Source organism: Amblyomma americanum, chromosome 5 (genome assembly GCF_052857255.1).
Source record: "Amblyomma americanum isolate KBUSLIRL-KWMA chromosome 5, ASM5285725v1, whole genome shotgun sequence".
NCBI classification, from domain to species: Eukaryota; Metazoa; Arthropoda; class Arachnida; order Ixodida; family Ixodidae; genus Amblyomma; species Amblyomma americanum.
In genome coordinates this window covers 4,114,831-4,138,499 of record NC_135501.1, presented here as the reverse complement: position 1 = coordinate 4,138,499, position 23,669 = coordinate 4,114,831, and the positions used below count along the sequence as shown (strand labels likewise).

The following is a 23,669-nucleotide window of genomic DNA, read 5'->3' as shown; positions in this document are numbered from 1 at the left end:
ATGAAAAATATGTAATGAATAGCTAGTAGGAATGCAGCTGTCATGAAAAATAGGGCACTATGGAATTACAATAGGTATGAGGTGGTAAGAGGGATCTGGAAAGGGGTGATGGTCCCTAGCCTGACCTTCGGTAATGTGGTCCTGTGTATGAGGCCAGATGTTCAAGCAAGGCTAGAAATTAAACAACGGGGAGTAGGGAGGTTAGCTTTGGGAGCACATGGCAATACACCAAATCAGGGGGTACAGGGTGATATGGGATGGGCGTCTTTCGAGAGCAGAGAGGCTAGCAGCAAGATAGCATTTGAGGAACGATTGAGAAAGATGGAGGAAAAACAGTGGGCTAGGAAAGTTTTCAGATGCCTGTATATAAAGAATGTTGACACGAAATGGAGAAAGCGAACTAGAAAATTGACAAGCAAATATCTGGACAGCAGTAAGGGGGCAAATCAGCAATTATCGGTTAAGAAAAAGGTTAAAGAAACAGAGAGAGCTCTGTGGAAAACAGGGATGCTGACGAAATCGGCACTGGAAACATACCGGACCTTTAAACAGGAAATTGTCAAAGAAAATATCTATGATAATTGTAGGGGAAGCTCTTTGTTACTTGAGGCCAGGACGAGAGTTTTGCGGACTAAGACGTATAGAGTCAGGCACCATGAGATAGACACTTTGTGCATTGCGTGCGGAGAGGAGGAGGAAACGGCTGAACACTTGATACTTTTCTGTAAAGGGCTTCACCCTACAGTGGAAAGCAGCGGGGCTGACTTACCCAAGGCATTGGGGTTTAGGGATAGTGAAGGGAAAGTGGATTTTATGAGGTTAGAAGTAACCAAGCGAAGGTTATACGATTGGTGGCTAAAAGCAAGACAGGAGTTAAATTTGACAAGACATGGCTAGGTGGCTTGAGCCACCGCCCGATTTAAAGGGTTCAGCCGTATCCATCCATCCAGTTAGGCGAGCAGAGCAGCCGATGCCGCCGCCGCAGCTCCTCGTGTCTCGAGTGAAAGCGCGTCTTTCTGGTGTGCTTCCGCTTCGCTAATCTGTGTCTGCATCGTGCCCACGATATTGTTTATTGTGTTAATCGAAGTGCATTTCCATCTTTCCAGGAAATCAAGTGCAAGGTTCAACATCCTGTGGACAAAACAAGGAACCTTCATTTCATTTCTGATTTTCCTCACATCGTAAAATGTATAAGGAATGCATTTACTTCTGAGGGAGTCGACGTTATCGAAGAAGCGCGGAAGTTTGACAAAGACGCGCTTACATTGAAATTTAAGTCATGCCACATTTAATTTTATCCTATTTGCAGCCGAATGCATTTGACAAAATGCGTGTCTACCTTGCCTTCCAGCTGCTCAATGATGAAGTTTTGAAAGGACTTTTTTTTTTTTACAAGGATAAGCTAGACAAAGCTTTCCGTACAACTGAGCCAACAGAATGATTTGTGAAGCTCATGGAACGCTTGATATTTGTCATGACATCAAGGGTGACCTTCAAACGGCTTTGCCCAGAGGCAGCAAGTGCGAAATTTCTAGAAGAATTTCTAACCTTCTTGAATGAATGGGAACGGTATGCCGCTCAGCACGGCGGTGGATTTCTCAGTGCAGCTCGGGACTGCCCTCGTACTTCGTGTGACGCTGAAAAGCACAGTCACTTCTGAATTATGTGACGTCATCACTAAAATACAAATATCTCCTGACAGCCTATTTGAGCGAAGACAAATTGGAGAATTTATTTGGAATTGTAAGACAATCATTCGGCTGCAATGACCACCCCTCCACAGAGCAGTTTTTGCTTATAGTAAATAACCCTGCCTTCTACAATTTGCAAAGCCACCAAGGAACGGAAATTCACCAGCTGAGGTTGTGAGTTCTCTTCTGCACCCCTGTGATGCAAGGAAAGAAAATGCGGCACAGATAGCAAGCCTAATTGATGACCTATTTCGACGAGGGGAACCTCGCACATATGCTTCAGCAGTGCTGCAAGAGCAGGACAACATGTTTGACCATAAAGGCTGCGTAGAAAAGAAATGCGACAGCCGACTCATTTTTTATGTCGCTGGCTACGTTGTCAGGAAATCACTGAAAAGATTCCCATGCCCCGCATGTGCATCTGCCTTATTTTGCCCCTACAGGCTGATAAAAATGAGAATGCCTCACTGACGAGGCAGGCTGACCATGGAGGTTTGGCGTACGCTTCAAAGCGCATTGAAGTGCTAATAACTAGAAAATGCATTCACTGCCTTTTTCAGCCGAAACGAGCTGCATGCTGGGAGAATGATGTCGTTTTTACATTTTCTACAAGGGCATATATATGAACTCCAAGAAGTCGGCTGCGACGAGCACTCCCTCGCTCTTACAAGGGATGTTATTAAGTTTTATGTATTGACGAGGTCGCATTTTTTTACTACGGCAATGAGCAAAGGCGTCCAATCGCGAGAAGCAAAAACTGCTCAAACTGAGGCGATGCAGTGAAACTGCATCAGTGAAATGTTCCTGTAAATAAACATTTATTTTTTATTTATTTATTCAAATACCTCACGGGCTCCGACTGGAGTATTATGTGAGGGGGGTTACATAACTGGGGTGGGAAAAAGAAGCAAGTAGAACATGGTTATTTTAACATCGTTATACAAAGAACAAGCAACCAACAGAAAATAGAACTAAATTGAAAAACTAAATTGAAAAACGCACTACAGAACACACTTCAGAAGAAAATGCTACTTATTTTTTCTTTGAAAATAACATGATCTGAGATGTGAACAATGTTATCAGGAAGACTATTCCAATAAATGATTGCACGGGGCAGGGCTGATGAGTTGAATGCAGTGGTCCTTCCCGAAAGGCGCTTAAAACTGAGGTGATTATGCAATCGGTGAGATATGCGGGCCGGTTTTGTAAGGGGTAGTGTGAAGGAATGATGGCTGTAAACAATTTTATGGAAGAGGCAGATAAGTGCTATTGTTCTGCGAGATTCTAAGGATGGAAGGGATAACGAAGCCTTAATGTTAGTTATACTGGAATGTCGGCAATAGTTGCGAGAAATGAAGCGAGCGGCACGATTTTGTACGCGCTCTAGGGAATTAATTAGGTACTGTTGGTGAGGTGACCAAATGGAAGATGCGTATTCAATTTGAGGGCGGACGAATGTCTGATATGCGAGCTGGCGTGTGGAAGAAGGCGCACCTCTGAGGTTACGCTTTAAATAACCTAATGTACGGCTAGCTTTGGCAGCAATTTTTTCTATGTGGGTTTTCCATGAGAGATTAGATAAAAAGTGAACGCCAAGGTACTTGTACGATGACGCAAGAGTGACTGGACTTGTTAAGCGAGTAAGTGAAAAGGTAATTAGACCGTTTACGGCTAAATGTCATTAACTGGCATTTATCAGTGTTAAGGAACATTAGCCATGATGAGCACCAGTTATTAATGCGATGTAGATCTTCTTGAAGGGCGATGTGGTCATTAAAGGAGCGGATTTTGCGATAAATAACGCAATCGTCTGCAAACATTCTGAGTGTTGAGGTAATGCCTAATGGGAGGTCATTGATGTAAATCAGAAAAAGTAACGGGCCTATTACACTACCTTGCGGTACGCCTGATGTTACATCAATTAAATGGGATGAATGGTTATCAATAGAAGTGAATTGTTTTCGAAATGATAAAAAGTTTCTTATCCAAGAAATTGTTAATGAATCGAGGCGCAATGATGAGAGTTTCGCTATTAAACGACAGTGTGGAACGCGGTCAAAGGCTTTAGCATAGTCTAGGAATATACAGTCGATTTGAAGATTTTCGTCCATACCGTGAAAAAGCTCATTAGTAAATTCGAGTAGTTGTGTCTCACATGATAACCCTTTTCTGAACCCATGTTGTTTTGAAAAGAAGAAACCGTTGCCTTCTAAATGTAATGCCGTGTTAGATGCAATGATGTGTTCGAGAAGTTTGCAAGATATACATGTCAGAGATATTGGGCGATAGTTAGCAACGTCAGTTTCCGTTAATGTGTTCTGTTCCCTTATTTATGTGATTACATTAATGTATTCGGGACTGTAACGACCATCCGCGAATGGTGCCTTCCACACGTGAGGCCGTAATTTCGCTCAATCTCTTGGATGACGAGCCTTTCTTGTTTCTGCGCATGTCGTGTTGTGCTCGATCATTCCCCTTCGTCACTCTCTTGTTGCACAGTTTTTCCTCGTTCCTTTTCCCGCGAAAATGGGTCAACCAAAGCATAAACAAGCAAAAATATAACCGCTCGCGGCTTCAACAGTATGTGCCCACCTGAAGCAGTAGCTTCGAAAGTGGTTTGCTCAGAATATCGCTGCTGACCGACGCCGCATGCACCTCAGAACATATGGACACTCGTATTATAGTGCTTTGGCCAGACAAATATCGCAGCCGTTACAGCGAAATGCGTTACCCGGCATTGCTGCCGAGCGCGCGCACAACACGATGGATGGATGGATGGATGGATGGATACGGCTGAACCCTTTACATCGGGCGGTGGCTCAAGCCACCTAGCCATGTCTTGTGAAATTTTACTCCTGTCTTGCTTTTAGCCACCAATCAGATAACCTTCGCTTGGTTACTTCTAACCTCTTAAAATCCACTTTCCCTTCATTATCCCTAAACCCCAATGCCTTGGGTAAGTCAGCCCCGCTGCCTTCCACTGTAGGGTGAAGCCCTTTACAGAAAAGTATCAAGTGTTCAGCTGTTTCCTCCTCCTCTCCACACGCAATGCACAAAGTGTCTATCTCCTGGTACCTGACTCTATACGTCTTAGTCCGCAAAACTCCAGTCCTGGCCTCAAACAACAAAGAACTTCCCCTACAATTATCATAGATATTTTCTTTGACAATTTCTTGTTTAAAGGTCCGGTATGTTTCTAGTGCCGATTTCGTCAGCATCCCTGTTTTCCACAAAGCTCTCTCTGTTCCTTTAACCTTTTTCTTAACCGATAATTGCTGAATTGCCCCCTTACTGCTGTCCAGATATTTGCTTGTCAATTTTCTAGTTCGCTTTCTCCATTTCGTGTCAACATTCTCTATATACAGGTATCTGAAAACTTTCCTAGCCCACCGCTTTTCCTCCATCCTTCTCAATCGTTCCTCAAATGCTATCTTACTGCTAGCCTCTCTGCTCTCGAAAGACGCCCATCCCATATCACCCTGTACCCCCTGAATTGGTGTATTGCCATGTGCTCCCAAAGCTAACCTCCCTACTCCCCGTTGCCTAATTTCCAGCCTTGCTTGAACATCTGGCCTCATACACAGGACCGCATTCCCGAAGGTCAGGCTAGGGACCATCACCCCTTTCCAGATCCCTCTTACCACCTCATACCTATTGTAATTCCACAGTGCCCTATTTTTCATGACAGCTGCATTCCTACTAGCTTTATTCATTACATATTTTTCATGCTCTGTCAGATACTCAACACTGTTATTTATCCACACCCCAAGATACTTGTACTCATTCACTACTTTTAGCACGAACTCCTGTATTCTATGCTCGCCGCCCTCTTCATTAAATGTCATGACTGCAGATTTTTCCTTACTATACTTGAAGCCTAATCTATCTCCCTCTGTACTGCATATGTCTAACAACTTCTGCAGGTCTTCCTTCTTGTCAGCCATTATCACTATATCGTCCGCATATATTAGTCCCGGTAATGTCTGTTTAATCAATTCCCCTTGCTTGAAAAAAGATAGGTTGAAACCTAGTCCGCTCCCCTCTAGCTTGGCCTCCAAACCTTGCAGGTACAACATGAACAACAAAGGGGACAGAAGACATCCTTGTCTAAGCCCCCGCTGTATCTCTACAGGCCCTGATACATTTTTTTCCCATTTTATGAGCACTCTGTTCTCTCTATATATATCTTTTAAAAGAATAATTACTCCATTTTCCACGTCCAATGTGCCCAATATGTCCCACAAATGCTCCTGAGTAACGTTGTCATAGGCTCCCCTAATATTCAGAAATGCTAGCAATAAGGGCCTATGTTCCTTTTCCGCAATTTCTATACACTGTGTCAATGAAAATAGATTGTCCTCCAACCTCCTTTGTTTCCGGAACCCATTCTGTAGTTCCCCTACCCCCCCCCCCCACCCCCCCTCGTTCTCCACCCAAGCCTGCAGTCTATCCTTTATAATTTCCATCACCACCCTGCAAACCACAGATGTCACTGTTATGGGGCGATAGTTACTTACGTCTGCTTTGTCCCCCTTTCCCTTATATATCATGTTCATTCTACTTAATCGCCATTCATCGGGAACTTTCTCATCCACTATCATTTTGTTCACTACCTGTATTAATGTTTGCTTGGATTTTGGTCCTAACTTCTTTATCAACATAATCGGGATACCATCTGGTCCTGTTGATGTGCCACTAGGAACCTTTTTCTCTGCCCTTTCCCACTCTCCTTGCTCAAGTGAAGCTATTGCTGTAACCGGTCTAACCTCCTTCGATAAATTATGTACCACGTGCTTTGGATGGATGGATGGATGGATGGATACGGCTGAACCCTTTACATCGGGCGGTGGCTCAAGCCACCTAGCCATGTCTTGTGAAATTTTACTCCTGTCTTGCTTTTAGCCACCAATCAGATAACCTTCGCTTGGTTACTTCTAACCTCTTAAAATCCACTTTCCCTTCACTATCACTAAACCCCAATGCCTTGGGTAAGTCAGCCCCGCTGCCTTCCACTGTAGGGTGAAGCCCTTTACAGAAAAGTATCAAGTGTTCAGCCGTTTCCTCCTCCTCTCCGCACGCAATGCACAAAGTGTCTATCTCCTGGTACCTGACTCTATACGTCTTAGTCCGCAAAACTCCAGTCCTGGCCTCAAACAACAAGGAACTTCCCCTACAATTATCATACATATTTTATTTGGCAATTTCCTGTTTAAAGGTCCGGTATGTTTCCAGTGCCGATTTAGTCAGCATCCCTGTTTTCCACAAAGCTCTCTCTGTTCCTTTAACCTTTTTCTTAACCGATAAATGCTGATTTGCCCCCTTACTGCTGTCTAGATATTTGCTTGTCAATTTTCTAGTTCCCTTTCTAAATTTCGTGTCAACATTCTTTATATACAGGTATCTGAGAACTTTCCTAGCCCACCGCTTTTCCTCCATCCTTCTCAATCGTTCCTCAAATGCTATCTTACTGCTAGCCTCTCTGCTCTCGAAAGACGCCCATCCCATATCCCCCTGTACCCCCTGATTTGGTGTATTGCCATGTGCTCCCAAAGCTAACCTCCCTACTCCCCGTTGTCTAATTTCCAGCCTTGCTTGAACATCTGGCCTCATACACAGGACCGCCTTCCCGAAGGTCAGGCTAGGGACCATCACTCCCTTCCAGATCCCTCTTACCACCTCATACCTATTGTAATTCCACAGTGCCCTATTTTTCATGACAGCTGCATTCCTACTAGCTTTATTCATTACATATTTTTCATGCTCTGTCAGATACTCAACACTGTTATTTATCCACACCCCAAGATATTTGTACTCATTCACTACTTTTAGCACGAACTCCTGTATTCTATGCTCGCCGCCCTCTTCATTAAATATCATGACTGCAGATTTTTCCTTACTATACTTGAAGCCTAATCTATCTCCCTCTGTACTGCATATGTCTAACAACTTCTACATCGTCCGCGTATATTAGTCCCGGTAATGTCTGTTTAATCAATTCCCCTTGCTTGAAAAAAGATAGGTTGAAGCCTAGTCCGCTCCCCTCTAGCTTGGCTTCCAAACCTTGCAGGTACAACATGAACAACAAAGGGGCCAGAGGTCATCCTTGTCTAAGCCCCCGCTGTATCTCTACAGGCCCTGATACATTTTTTTCCCATTTTATGAGCACTCTGTTACCTCTATATATATCTTTTAAAAGATTAATTACTCCATTTTCCACATCCAATGTGTCCAATATGTCCCACAAATGCTCCTGAGTAACGTTGTCATAGGCTCCCCTAATATCCAGAAATGCTAGCTGCAGCACCATATGTGAGCCGTCATTTGCAAATCATTTCCTCTCCGCTGGCGCGTCCACGACACTAGTCAAATCACTCCATGAGTCAAACTTTCTAGCCTCTATCGCTTAGCACCGGTGCATTTGATCGAGGATGGAATTTGTATCCAATGCACTCCGGTGCACACCGGTGCAGGTAATCGAGGGTATTTTCAACGGGTAGCGCGGCATGGGCATGGCATAGCTGCAGTGTCCAACACCGTGAAAGTAGCCGAAACGGTCTAAAATCGAAACTGTAGTTTCTACCCCGAGGAGGCTGGCCGCGCTTCTGTGCTCGCTGGAAGGAATCGTTTTCCTAGCTATCTTATGATACGCGCTGCGGAGTTGGGCAGCGCGCGAGTTTCCCGCCGTGTCCCGCACGCTTTGGGGCCTCGGCGCGGGTGGACGCCGAGCGACGGTGCCACTTTCTGCCTGGCCGACTACGACGCAGTCGGCTTCGACCTGGACAACACGCTGGCCCGGTACCGGCTGCCGGCGCTGTTCGAGCTCGTCCACGGCAGCGTCCGCGAGCACTTGGACAAGGGCGCGAGCCGACGCGCCGACGGCAGCTCTTGGCCCAGCGCGCGGGGCTTCTCGCACAAGGGCCTGCTGCTCGACAAGAAGCGGGGCCTGCTGGTCAAGTTTGACGCCCGCGGAAGAGTGGGCCGCGCCTACAGGGGCTTCGCGCGGCTCTCCGCTGCGGAGGTGAGCGTGACTGGACTGTGGCTGACAACTGTCATTTCTCGAACGCCCCTAGCGCCAGCTCTCTTTTGTTTCAGCAGACGTCTGTTGCTGTGGCTAGAAAGGGAGGGTTTGTTTTGAAGGACACAAGAAAGCTCTTGTAAACTTATGCATCTCTCCAGGGCTCTTTGTGATTAAGTCGATCACAGGCAGCGCACACATTCAAAACATTGCTGTTACAATAGATATGTGCCAAAGGGAATGAAAAAGACGCGGTAATGCCTGTTTTGTTTTCTGCAATGCCCGGCCTTGTTGTGTCGTCACCATATTAGCTGCAAGAATGAATACACATAACCTGACGAGGTTTCCATTATTTTAAAAATAGTGCATGCTGTCTGTGGCTGCAGCGCACAGTCTCGGTCCGTGGCATCATTGGTGGCATCAGAAACATGGTGAGTGCACTGTGTTGACAACAAAAGACAATTTGGTGGCGCTTGCCAACGGTGGTGGCGCTGGAGAGCTGGAGCTTATCAGTACTACAATGGGAATCTTGTCGAAGAAAGAAACAGCTAGTGCAGGTCCTCTTCCAGGCTAAAATGAAGCAGTCCTCTGATCGCTGGCTGGCTGAAGTTCGCGATGCAACTAAGGGGAGGCCAAGAAAATTCTGGAACCATATAAGCTGGCTGGGGAAAGCGAATCACAGAAAGCAGCAACAGATTCACGATGCCGAGGGAACATATTTAGAGAGAGATGACGCTGTGAACTACATTGTGCCAGTTATAGCTGAGTGATTTAGAAAAGATGATAGGGTAATTGCCCCAAATGAGGGAGCAACACAGGATAGCACAATAGAAAACACCTTAGAACTGACCATTTTTAACTACAAAAGGGCGGAAGTAAATGTTCCAAAATGCACGCCTGCAGGGATAGACGAAATTCTAATATCAAGTTAATTAATGAACTTGGCTCAAGAGGCAAGGAAACGCTGATAAAAACATTGGAGGCAGTCATAACAAATAAGCAAATTCCGCACAGCTGGAAACAGAATAAAATGAATTCGATTTATGAAGGGAAAGGCGATAAGATAAGACGAACATAAAATCCTTCCGACCGATCACGATAACATCAGTTATATACACACTGGTGATGCAGGCGGTGAAATTAAAAATGTAGTCATGGGTAGAAAGTAATAGAAAACTCGAACTTCAGAACGGGTTCAGAAGTGGTAGCTGCTTAGATGATAGCCTGTTCGTGCTTACCCAGTGCATAGAAATAGCTAAGGCAGAAAACAGACCTCTGTATTTAGCCTTCCTGGACATAAGCGGTGCAACTGACAACTTGAACAGGGAACTCCTGTGGAACTTATTAAAAGATGAAGGTATCGGTCATGAGGTAATTGATTTTCTACAGGAAAGATGTTGAGAAAATAAAGTTGAAATAACATGGGAAGGAATTAAGAGTACGACAACTGTCGAGGTACACAAAGGATTAAGGCAAGGTTGTCCTCTATCATCACTGCTGTTCATACTTTATACGATAAGTATGGAAAGAAGGCTACAAGGCAGCAATCTTGGTTGTAATCTATCGTACAGATTAGGCGGAAAGGTTGTTGAGCAACGACTACCGGGTTTAATTTAAGCGGACGATATTGTACTGTTAGCAGATAGCCAGGAAGATTTGGAAACTCTGGTTAATCGCAGTGGAGATGAAGGAGACAGTCAAGGTGTCAGTTTTAGCGCAGCTAAGTTCGGTGTAATGATTTTCAACGATCAACTGATCAGGAGCTTACAATACAAGGCCATGAAATACCCCAAGTGGCCGAATACAAATATCTTGGTGTATGGGTAAACAAAGGGCAGATGTACACGAAAAGCACGGGCAGTCTCTCATAGCCAAAGAGCGAAGAGATGCCGGGATAACAAAACATAGGGCATTGTGGGGGTACAACAGGTATGAAGATGTTGACGAAGAAGAAGGAGCGCCGACCAAAGAAAACAAAAACAGACGTTTCGGCTCCTGTACGGGAGCCTTGTTCACATTGAAATGAAGCAAGCAGCTCAGTGGCATTACATATGCTTGAAAAGAGGGCGCAGGGAGCGTGCCTAGATTGGGTTAAGATTTCCATCGTTGCGGTTGAGGGTGTGACTAGTAGTTTGGATGATTAATGATTCCAAGTGTAGGCGAGGGTATAGCTTCTTTTCCGTTGAAAGCACGTGTGCCCGACCCCAGTCGATATCATGGCCTGTAGATACTTCATGCTCGGCGATAGCATTTGAATCCACTTTTTTGTTATGTACATCGTTACTATGTTCTTTTAGCCGCCTCTCGAAATTTCCGGTTTCGCCAATGTATGCGTAGTCACAGTCGGAACAAGGAACCTTGTACACTACGCCTGGATATTTTTCTTTGGGAAGGGGGTCTTTGACATTTACCAACGCATGGCGCAGTTTTCTTGTCGGAACGTGGACGATATGAACACCAAAGGTGCGCATGATGCGTGCTAAAGCCTCGCTTAGTCCGGGAGCATAGGGCACGGCAGCACGTTTCAAGGGTGACAGAGGAGTATCGCTTGCTGGGCGACATAACTGTTTTTCCACAGATTGCACAAATGAGGTCGGGTAGTGGTTGCTTGAAAGTTCTTGTCGTACAGTTTGAAAATCAATGGTCTGGTCTTCAAGGGAGCTGCAGATGCGTTGCGATCGTTTGAACAAGGACATAGCGACTGATTTCTTCTGTGTAGCAGGGTGAACCGAATTAAAGTTAAGGTATCTTCCGGTGTGGGTCGTTTTTCTATAAACGCTGAAACTGAGCTTATTGCTGTCCCGCCTTATCAATACATTCAGAAAGGGCAACGCACCATTCGCTTCTTCTTCGGTAGTGAAGTCTATTGCTCGTTCTATAGAATTCAAATGGTGCGAGAAGGCGGCTAAGTCAGAATTACGAATCAGGCAAAAACAGTCGTCAACATATCTCAGGAAAATTCTAGTAGGTGATGCAAACGTTTCAAGGGCACGGCGCTCGACGTATTCCATACAGAGGTTAGCGACGGTCACTGATATAGAGGCACCCATTGGTGTGCCCTGAAGTTGACGGTAAAAGCGTCCTTGGAAGACGAAATAAGTATTATCCAGGCAGAACTGCAGGAGTCTACGGAGATCCAGAACTTCAGTGGGGTTTCGTTTAGGTAGAGACTTGTCAGCTTCGAGAGCAGCAGAGCAGACTTGTACGGCCAGGTCGACAGGAACGCATGTGAAAAGCGACTTGACGTCAAACGAGACCACGAGCTCGTTATCGTCCGGTGCTATGTCGCTTACCTTCTTGATGAAATCAGTTGAGTTGCGAACGTGCGTTGAGCCAAGGCCGACAAGAGGGGAGAGGATACGATGGAGGTAGCTGGATAGACTGTGAAGAGGGGACCGACTGTAGTCTACGATGGGGCGCATGGGCATACTAGGTTTGTGCACCTTCGGTAGACCGTAGAGAGCAGGGGCTGAGCCGTTGGTGCACAGCAGAGTCGCGCTGAACTTTCGAGGTTGGGTCCTTGTCAAGACGGGAGTAGGTGCTTTCATCTTCCAGGAGGATTTCCATTCTGCTTATGTAGTCAGTTCGGTTCAAGAGAACTGTGCTGTTTCCTTTATCAGTGGGGAGTATAACGAGATCTTTGTTGTCTCGCAGGCTCTTCACGGCTTTTTGCGGTTCTGTGGTAAGCGGGGACAGGTGTTGTCCTGAGCGATACTTGGAGAGGACGCTGACTGCGCGAGTCCTTGCTTCATCGCGGCGCGACGCTTCCACCTGATTCACCGCGTTTTCCACAGCACACACAAGTTTTTTGGGGTCAAGAGTAGGTCCAGTGTTGAAATTGAGGCCAAGGTTTAAAACAGAAATTTCAGCGCTGCTAGGTTTGTACGAGAAGTTTTTGACAACGGTTGTGGGCGTAGCTTTTTCAGTTTTTGGGCGTTGCGGAAGAAGGCGATGCAATTTGTTTTTGTGTGCAAGTTCAGCACACCGGGACTGTACAGCTGCCTTGTGATTGGCGTGCAGTTGAATGCTGGCAAATTCTTCAGGGTAGAGTGATTCCAAGCGACTTCGAGTGAAGAATGCCTCGTTGTCTAGAACTCTTAGCTTATCTTTGCATTCCAGTATCCTGGCCTGAAGGAGTGATCGTTCGGCTTTGGCGACAACGCTCAGACCAAAGCGTGTGCAGACTGGACGGATCAAACGGAGGGACCGTGGAATAACAGAAAAGGACTTGCATGTCAGGTTGAACTTAATATGGCCTTTGAACAAAGAGATGCGGGTGATCAGGGACACGTACTGGCGGATGCTTGTGACGATGGGTTGGCTGTACGCCCGGCGAAGATTGATGAAGTCGAGAGTTCGACGAAAACTCGTCTGGTCGGGGACAAGCATGTATGTACCAACTCGCTCAACTCTCCGTTTTATTGAAGTTTATTTCTTGTACATTGAGCCCTGTTACATGTGTTAATTCCGTTCCACTTGACAACCCGGCCGCTTTGGCTTCACTAATCGCTCTGTGTGCTTTCAAGGCACGGCTAGCCTCATGGCATGCAAGACGTGCGCTGTGCCCAGTTGAGATTCAGGTGTTGTGCGGCGGGATGCTTCCTTCAAAAGGCCACAGCCGCAGGATGTGCCGGATAATATCTTCGGAGTGGTGGCGACAGCATCGCTTTTACAAGGACTGCCTTTGGGTAGCATGCGGCCAGGATGTGCTTCACGCCCGACGTTGCCGTGAGTGGTGTGAAGTGGCAAACAGGCACACGGATTTCCTTTGGTACTCGTCCCGCCCTTGGTTGCCTAGGAAGAAGAAGCCCACAAATCCTGAAGGGAAGCTACTGGTGTTGGGTGAGCAGCGAGTGCCAGAGAGGTTCCAGGGAGTGCTGAAGTTCGGGCCGAAGTTTTGCATCCAGCCGACGCTTGACAAACAGGAAAAATTGGCTCTTGCAAGGTCCATCTCGCGTCATGTTCGTCAAGAGGAGCGGCCTAGGTGCGTCATTGAATGTGTTGATGCCTTGAAAAGAACTCAGGATGGGCGGGAAAAAAGTTGTAACTTCGCGCCCTTGGTTAATTTCCTGCTATCTGAAAAGTTGAGGCTGACCGTCTCTGATAAAGAGGGGCATTTTGTCATTCTCCCGGAGAAACTGTTTACTGAAAAAGCCCGAGTAGCCATCGCAAAGAACTTTAAACCATTGCCTGCCAATGTTAAACAGCAAAAGCGAGAAGCCTTGAGGTTACTGGGCGAAATGAATCTACAATGGCTCCACTCGTCTGTTAAGAATGCTCAAGAAGACTGTCTGGACATATTTTTTTCAGCAAAAACGCATAAGCCCGATGTTCCTTTCCGCTGTATTGTTACAGAGCGTGCAACATGGCAATATGAGGTTTCAAGTTTCTTACAGAAAAACCTTGGTTCACTAACAATTGATGATCCGTTTCTTGTGTCTAATTGCCTGGCTGTTGTCGACTATTTGAAGTGTCATAATCCGGGTTCGTGCAGTATGTTCAGCATAGATGTTCAGGACTTATTTTATTCACTTCCGCACAATAGTCTGCTACGATATGTTCGCAAGTGTATAGAAGATGAGAATGATGAAAGCGATTTCATTTCAAAATGCGGGATCTCTCTGGGGGCCTTTTTGGAGCTTTTATCGTTTTATCTTAAGTCCACCTTTGTTGAATGGGAGGGGAGGTTGTACACTCAAAAACAGGGGGTGTGCATTGGTTCAAAAGTGGCTCCTGTACTAAGTAACATCTTTCTCAGTTATGTAGATAAAGCTGTTTAGAGTAATTTGGGTGCCAATACAAAACGCATCTTCAGATATGTGGATGATTATCTTGTTTTTGTGGAACACGACGACTTCAATAGGCAGGTCGATAAGGTGTTGAAGATTTTTGACGAAAGCAGACACGGCCTAACTTTCACCTGTGAAAAACCTCAAGGGAATGAGTTACAATTTTTAGATATAAGATTGGCAACGAAGCCAGATCACGTGTGCTGGTCCTTCCTACAGAGATCTGAAAAGCCTTTGCTCAGTTTTCGTTCGGCGCATTCGAAGGTGGTTAAATGTGGCATTGCAGTTTCTTGCCTAGGTGCTGCCATTGCCAAGTCATGCGTGCATGGTATCAGCACAAGTTTTAATCAGCAGGTTCAGAGGCTAAGAATTGCGGGCTTTCCAGATGATGTCTTAGTACTTGCTTGTAGTAAGATAATTAAAAAGGTCAAAAGGGGAGAATCTCAGGATCATTCACAAAAAGATAAAAAGAAAATTGCTGTTCTTCCGTACATTCATCAAACTTCACACCGTTTGAAGCAAGTGGGCAGCAGGTATGGAGTTGATGTTTTATTTTCTGCACCTAACAAGCTCGGCAAATTGTGTGCCATTGTAGATAGAAAGGCCAGGGAAGAGGAAAAGAAACGAAGAAAAACAAAAAGAAGGTGCTAGATAAAGCATGGCCTGAGGTTTGTCCCTTGTGCTGAAGGGGTTGTGTATGAAGTGCCGTTCACGTGCGGGAAGACCTACATAGGTCAAACAGGAAGGTGCTTAAATACCCGCCTACGAGAACACAACACTTCTCTGAAAGGGGCTCCGTCCTCAAATCTGGCTTTACATTATAGGAACTGTCCCCGGAATAACCAGCCTGATTCTTCTGAAAAATCATGTACACCCATCTTTAATAAAACTAGAATCCTGTACAAACACAAAGATAAACTAACAAGAGAAATCAGTGAAGCGTTTCATATTCATAAAAACATTGACTCATGCGTGAGCACCCCCTCTGTAACAGTTCATGACTGTGAACTAATGTATCTGGATTTAAGTGATTGATTTATCACTGTGGCTTTTGGTGTTGCGCACGCGCCCGTGGTTGTCAAATGAGTATATTTTGCGTGTTTTTTCTAATAAACTTTCAGTTGTTAGTCAGCGCCGGTCCTGTCTTCTTCTTTCTTTGTCCCTCGTCTACGCACTGTTATTCCCAGCAGTATGTACCAACTCGCTCAACTCTCCGTTTTATTGAAGAAGAAGGAGCGCCGACCAAAGAAAACAAAAAACAAAAACAGACATTTCGGCTCCCGTACGGGAGCCTTGTTCACATTGAAATGAAGCAAGCAGCTCAGTGGCATTACATATGCTTGAAAAGAGGGCGCAGGGAGCGTGCGTAGATTGGGTTAAGATTTCCATCGTTGCGGTTGAAGGTGTGACTAGTAGTTTGGATGATTAATGATTCCAAGTGCAGGCGAGGGTATAGCTTCTTTTCCGTTGAAAGCACGTGTGCCCAACCCCAGTCGATGTCATGGCCTGTAGATACTGCGTGCTCGGCGATAGCATTTGAATCCACTTTTTTTGTTACGTACATCGTTACTATGTTCTTTTAGTCGCCTCTCGAAATTTCCGGTTTCGCCAATGTATGCGTAGTCACAGTCGGAACAAGGAACCTTGTACACTACGCCTGGATATTTTTCTTTGGGAAGGGGGTCTTTGACATATACCAACGCATGGCGCAGTTTTCTTGTCGGAACGTGGACGATATGAACACCAAAGGTGCGCATGATGCGTGCTAAAGCCTCGCTTAGTCCGGGAGCATAGGGCACGGCAGCACGTTTCAAGGGTGACAGAGGAGTATCGCTTGCTGGGCGACATAACTGTTTTTCCACAGATTGCACAAATGAGGTCGGGTAGTGGTTGCTTGAAAGTTCTTGTCGTACAGTTTGAAAATCAATGGTCTGGTCTTCAAGGGAGCTGCAGATGCGTTGCGATCGTTTGAACAAGGACATAGCGACTGATTTCTTCTGTGTAGCAGGGTGAACCGAATTAAAGTTAAGGTATCTTCCGGTGTGGGTCGGTTTTCTATAAACGCTGAAACTGAGCTTATTGCTGTCCCGCCTTATCAATACATCCAGAAAGGGCAACGCACCATTAGCTTCTTCTTCGGTAGTGAAGTCTATTGCTCGTTCTATAGAATTCAAATGGTGCGAGAAGGCGGCTAAGTCAGAATTACGAATCAGGCAAAAGCAGTCGTCAACATATCTCAGGAAAATTCTAGGAGGTGATGCAAACGTTTCAAGGGCACGGTGCTCGACGGATTCCATACAGAGGTTAGCGACGGTCACTGATATAGAGGCACCCATTGGTGTGCCCTGAAGTTGACGGTAAAAGCGTCCTTGGAAGACGAAATAAGTATTATCCAGGCAGAACTGCAGGAGTCTACGGAGATCCAGAACTTCAATGGGGGTTCGTTTAGGTAGAGACTTGTCAGCTTCGAGAGCAGCAGAGCAGACTTGTACGGCCAGGTCGACAGGAACGCATGTGAAAAGCGACTTGACGTCAAACGAGACCATGAGCTCGTCATCGTCCGGTGCTATGTCGCTTACCTTCTTGATGAAATCAGTCGAGTTGCGAACATGCGTTGAGCCAAGGCCGACAAGAGGGGAGAGGATACGATGGAGGTAGCTGTATAGACTGTGAAGAGGGGACCGACTGTAGTCTACGATGGGGCGCATGGGCATAATAGGTTCACATTTCAATGTGAACAAAGCTCCCGTACTCAAGTGGAATCCCGTTCGGCGAGAGAAGCTACCTCCTTTGCCAAAAAACGACTTCAAAGTCATCCTTAGACCGAAGAATGGACTCAACATCAGCGAACTGAGCACGCATCAGATGGCCCGGGCTATAACCAAAGCATGCGGAAAAACGAAGAAAAAACATTTTGAGGAACGGATAGGGCGCAGTTACTCTCTCACTTCTCGGTCGTTTGGCACTTCAACCGCATCATGAGGGAAGGAAGGAGGAAATGAGAGGCGGAATATAGAAAGAGGTGCCGTAGCGGAGGGCGCCGGAATACTTTCGACCACCTGGGGATCCCTGTTGAATCTGAACATGCCGCACGTGGGTTCTCCCAAACGCACTTCCATGCGGTGAAAAGGGAGAATGTGCTGCAGTCACTGAAGTCTCCCGTCTGTTTTTGTTTTTTGTTCTCTTTGGTCGGTGCTCCTTCTTCTTCGTCAACATGTTTGTCCCCGACCAGACGAGTTTTCGTCGAACTCTCGACTTCAACAGGTATGAAGTACTGAGAGATATTTGGAAAGGAATAATGGTGCCGGGGCTTACACTTGGGAATACGGTTCTGTGCTTAAGGGCAGAAGTTCAGTCGAGATTAAAAGTAAATCAGAGAGCTGTTGGAACATTAGCACTAGGAGCCCACGGGAAAACCACAAACGAGGCAGTAGAGGGGGATATGGGCTGAGCATCGTTCAAAGCACGGGAAGCTCAGAGTAAAATACTATACGAAGAACGCCTGGGGAAATTGGACGATTACAGGTGGGCAGCTATGGTGTTTAAATACTTGTATAGAAAGAGCGTTGACTCACAGTGGCGGAAAAGAGTTGGAAACTAGTCAGTAAGTATGCCAGGCACGAGGACGGAGAAAAACAGAGCATTAAACGGCAGGTTAAAAACGCGGAAGGTAAAAATTGGATAAATTCAATGGAAAAGATGCATAGTGTAGAACTATATCGATACTGGAAACAGCAGATCAGGAAGGAAGCGTTTTATTGTAACTCAAAAGGCAGTGCCCTACTTTTTGAAGCTAGGTCAGGATGGCTTAGAACGTGCAGCTATAAAATTTAACGAAGAAGAAGACACATGTGCTGTGTGTGGTAAATCTGTAAAAACGATAGAGCACCTCATACTAAAATGTGATGGTATCCATCCCGATGTCAATGCACTCACAGTCACTCTTTCTGAGGCCTTAGGGTTTAGAGATAACAATAGTCATGTTAATAAATCTGCGATGGGAATTTACAAAAAGTGATTGGAGGATTGGTGGCTCAAAGGCGGAGAGGTGACATAAGGTTGAAAGTGTAGGAAGACGTATTTGGGGAAAATGACGAATTTTAATAACTTGCAACATGGTTAAGCAGAAATAGAGGAAAAAGAACAGCTGAGCATGGTGGCTCCTACCTTCCAGCCATCCATCCATCCATTCCTTTTTCTGGAGTACTGTGCTCCCCTCCCCTTCCCACCTTGGACATTGTGTGATGATGTCATGTATGATATTGGAAAAATTGATTCAAGAACTACAGTTGCCTACTAGTTGGACGAAGACCTCAGCCTTAAACTGCCGCCAGCAAAGGAAAGGGATGACAACACAGAGTTTTAGGTGCTGTTCACCATCAAGGGATCCAGCTGGCAATGGAAGTTTTCCCAAATGTCTTCTGTCCCAAATCTTTGTGGAATCAAATGAATGGGCGCTTTATATGTGCAGGTTTTTCATTGGTGCCCAGTCTTTGGTGACGCTTCAGACCGTCCGTAAATCATATGTCTTGACCGTTCAAAATAAGCCTCAGCAGAAGCAGAAGCATGTCTCACTAGAACTTCAGGTTATGCATGCATCCTAATCATGAAAGGAAGAGATGCTTTATGCAATCCTGGCTGCCTAAAAGTCAACTTGTGCTTCATCAAAATATGCGAAACAGTTACTGCATCATTTCCTTTCCTCAAAAAGCAAAACCAGAAAAAGAAGACACCGTTACCCAGAAATACACAGAAAGAAACGTGCAGTTTTCCGATTGAGTACTCACAACCTTTTGCTGTCAGTTTTTATGGTAGTAGTTTTGAAGAAGAGAGAAATATGATCGCTTCTTCAGCCAACTGATATTGCAACTTTGATGCGGACATTATTCACATGAGAAAAACTCCTATCATAGGTAACGCCTAAAAACAAATGATTTCCAACCTTTTCAATCTCTGAAGTTTGATGTGACAACATGGGATACAGATGTATCAGCAGCGCAAACACAAAACAGAAAGAAGATAGGACAGCAATGAAGCTATATCCGCTCTTCGCTCTGTCCTATCTTCTTCAGGAGAATGTTGAGTTGGGCAAGTTGGATGTAGTTCATTTTGGCGGAAAATTCAGCACGGAGGGAGGAAAGACACTTGTTCCCCTTCCAGTGTCTTTCGTCCCTCCGCACTGAATTTTCCGCCTATCTTCTTCTTCCTGTTTTGTGTTCACGCTGCTGATACATATTGCCACACTGTTAGCCATTTACTGCTGCCGCCATGCGGTGCGAGAGCACCCTTCTTTGTTGTCTTCGTTGTTTTCACCGGCTCGTGCGTTGGTTCGCTGAGTGTGTCTGCTTTGCTGGTCCTGGTGTGGCTTTCTGCCCTTTCTGCCGGCTTTCGGTGACATTTTGGTGCAGGTTCTGGGTAATTTCCCAATGCACGAAGATTTCCCCGGAGCCTCCGACGACGCCCAGCTACACCCCGTGCACACGACACCTGTCCACAAGGCAAGCCTCCGCTTGCAAGTCTTAGATCCTGAGTTCCGACCCTGACAGCACCAACCCGCGTAATGACGTCCACTGCAGCAAGCCAGACCACCCAGAACGCCGTCAGTTCACCACCGCTGCTTCTCCATGCGCGTCGCACTCCCGCATCGTTTCATGGCGACAAGTTCGAAGACGTTGAAGACTGGTTGGCCAGCTACAACCGGGCTGCTGAGTTTAATCTGTGGTACAAGGACCACAAGCTACAGGATGTTTATTTTGCCCTTGACGACTCCGCCAAGACGTGGTTTGAAAACCTTGAGTCCACTGTCCCCACCTGGCGAGACGTCTGGTGACAGTTGCTCGACACCTTCGGCAGCAACGAACGGAAGGAGAGAGCTGAAGTTTCCCTGCAGTCCCGAGTGCAGCGGCCAAATGAGAGCATTGCCATGTTCGTAGAAGACATGATACGGCTCTTCAACCGCGCAGATCCTACCATCTCTGAAACGAAGAAGGTATGTCATCTTATGCGTGGAGTCAGAGCAGCTTTCGTAGGACTTGTGCGTGACCCTCCTAGCATAGTGGTTGACTTTGCTCGGGAGGCGACGAGCAATGAGCGCGCCTTGCAGCAGAGGTTCGCGCATTACATCCGTCCGGCGGATATAACTCCTATGGACGCCAACATGCCGCTGCCCGGCACAGAGAGTGAGGCCCTCCGTGAGCTTGTCAGGAGCATTGTGCGCAAAGAGCTACAGAAGCTTCGCCCTGTCGAACAACACCCAGGTGTTGGAGCCATCTCGGATGTCATTCGTGACGAAGTCCGTCAAGCTGTGCAGCCAATGGCCTGTCCCTAGCCGCCGCCTGAATCGTATGTCATGATGTACAGTGAAATGTTACGCAGCTCTGCGCCAGCACCACCGGCGTTTTACTTACTGCCCTGCTCCTCCTGCACCGCAACAACGGTTTTCGACTTCGCCTGCCCTCTCCCACGCACGACCACCCCTCAGCAAGGCACACGCGTTGCGCACATTGAACAACCGGCCTTTGTGCTTCCTCTGCGGTGAAGCCGGCCACATACTGCGCCACTGCCCGTATCGTTGCATGGGCCTGCGAGAGTTTTCACTGGATGTTCCCCGGCCACACTATGGTGAACGAAAATTAGCGAGGCCGCCACCCACTGCGTGTTGTCAACGTCCCGGTATACCCCTCCAGGAGGACCTAGCCGAACAGTTAAGGCTGACGTGAACCCTCTTTAAACCCTGATCAGCATCGGCACTTGCAAACTATCCCTGACTCTTTTCATGAGTGCTTTGCGACCACCTCTAAGGTCAAGCAGATGTCCATGATGAAACATCGCATCATAGTTGATGATAGCGAGCGGCCTATCCGTCAACACCCCTATCGAGTGTCGGCGAAAGAATGTGAGGCGATACGACTGCGGGTGGACGAAATGCTCCGGGATGATGTCATACAACCGCCTACAATCCCCTGGGCTTCGCCTTGTGCTGGTCGCTAAGAAGGACGGGACACTCAGATTTTGTGTCGACTATCGAAGACTTAACAAAATTACCAAAAGGACGTTTACCTGTTAACACGAATTGATGACTCTATTGACCGGCTGCGTCATGCCCGTTACTTTTCTTCCCTTGACCTCCACAGTGGGTACTGGCAGATTGAGGTGGATGAACGAGACCGCAAGAAGACAGCGTTCGTTACTCCTGACGGGTTGTATGAGTTCAAGGTGCTCCCCTTCGGCTTGTGTTCCCTCTCCTGCCACCTTTCACAGATTGATGGAGGTCCTCGTTGGCCTCAAATGACAGTCCTTCCTCGTCTACCTTGATGATGTCATTTTTTCTGCCACCTACGACGAGCATCTCAAGCGCTTGAGTGCAGTACTCGGAGCCATACGATCGGCCGGCCTCTCGCTCAAACCAGGAAAATGCCACTTTGCGTTCCAACGGCTGAAGTTTCTGGGCCATTGCGTGAGCACTGAAGGTGTTATCCGTGACCCCGACAAGACGGCTGCCGTCTCTGCGTTTCCGACCTCCAATGACAAGCGTGCTGTGCGCCGTTTTTTGGGTCTCTGCGCCTATTGCTGACGTTTTGTGCGAGACTTCTCCTGACTAGCCGAGCCTCTAACTCGATTGACAAAGGATGAGCAACCTTTCATCTGGGCCCAAGAATAGCAGAAGGCCTTCGACGACCTCAGGAACCGCCTCCAAGCTATGACCATTCTTGGCCACTTCGACGTAGAGGCGGACACGGAACTACACACCGATGCCAGCAACGTTGGTCTGGGTGCCGTCCTCGTTCAATGGCAAGATGGTGTTGAGCGCGTGATTGCATATGCAAGCCGCACTCTGCCGCGACCTGAAGCGAATTATTCAACCACGGAAAAGGAGTGCCTTGCTGTCGTTTGGGCGGTAACGAAATTTCGCCCATACTTGTATGGTCGCCCATTTCGAGTCGTCAGCGATCTTCAATCGCTTTGTTGGCTCGCGAATCTTAAGGACCCATCAGGAGGCTAGCGCGTTGGAGCCTCCAGTTGCAAGAATTCGATGTTACCATCGTGTACAAGTCGGGCAACAAACACAGCGACGCAGACTGCCTGTCCCGTGCTCCTCTGCCGTACGCCATTGCTGACACAGAAGACGATCCCGCTTTTCTTGGCGCTTTAACCACGCCTCCGTTCTTGCTCAACAACAACGAGATGACGCCGAGCTACGACCCCTTATAGAGCACCTTGAAGGCCGCACTTCGTCACCGCCCCGCTTCCTCACACGCGGGCTATCGTCGTTCTGCTTGTGGGGTGACATCCTCTACAAGAGAAACTACGGTCCCATGGACACTCCGTACCTGCTCGGGGTTCCAACGGTGCTTCGAGACGAAGTTCTGCACGCATCAATAACACTTCTGTTGGGTCTAGTTGGTGCATGGTGATACAGATGAACGATGTGCGCAAAACATTCGACGAACCACATACCCGGGAGATAAAATAGTTAGTGTTGCGCCAGTCCTTGTGTATCTCCAGTGTATGTGGTTCGTCGAATGTTTTGCGTACATTGTTCTTCTGTGCGCATGTCACAACGAGCTTTCTTCCAGTCACCTCGGCTTTTCTCACACGTTGGCGTGGATACGGCAGAAGTATTACTGGCCCCAGCTTGCTACAGTTGTCCAGCACTATGTTAAATCTTGCCGCGAGTGCCAACATCGGAAGACACCACCTGTGAAGCCGGCCGGCCTATCTTGTCTTCTGTGTGCGTTTTATTCATGCTGCGAAACTTGTCTCCATTATGAACTGCAACCAACTAGCCCAAACCACCGTGTTACCTATTGAAGCACATTGACCCGGCTCGAATTCCTTTCCACCAGGTCAGCATGGACTTGCTGGGACCATTTCTGACATCATCTTCAGGCAACAGGTACATTATAGCTGCCACCGACTACCTCACCCGGTATTGTGCGGCACTGCTGCCGAAATTGCAAACTTTTTCATCCTTAACATTGTCCTCCGTCACTGTGCCCCTGTGGTAGTTTTAACGGATAGAGGCACGGCTTTTACATCAGCCCTTACTCAGGAAGTTATGCTTCTCAGTGGCACCAGTCACCGTCGAACCACTGCCTACCATCCTCAAACAAATGGACTGACTGAGCCGCTCAATAAGACTATTGCCGACATTCTTTCCATGTACGTCGACAT

At 46.9% G+C, this 23,669-nt stretch overlaps 1 protein-coding gene across 2 annotated transcripts in view; it reads left to right on the top strand.

Annotated features, from left to right (window-relative positions):
* Positions 1-7,964: 7,964 nt before the first annotated feature.
* Nt5a (5' nucleotidase A) overlaps positions 7,965-23,669 on the top strand; it is a 136,657-nt gene continuing 120,952 nt past the window's right edge. Inside the window, exon 1 of one of the 2 annotated variants that reach the window (XM_077664488.1) lies at positions 7,965-8,709. In XM_077664488.1, the coding sequence (XP_077520614.1) occupies positions 8,332-8,709 (378 nt within the window). In that variant the 5' untranslated portion in view covers positions 7,965-8,331. The remainder of the gene's footprint in view (positions 8,710-23,669) is intronic. The other variant, XM_077664489.1, reaches the window with a different exon arrangement.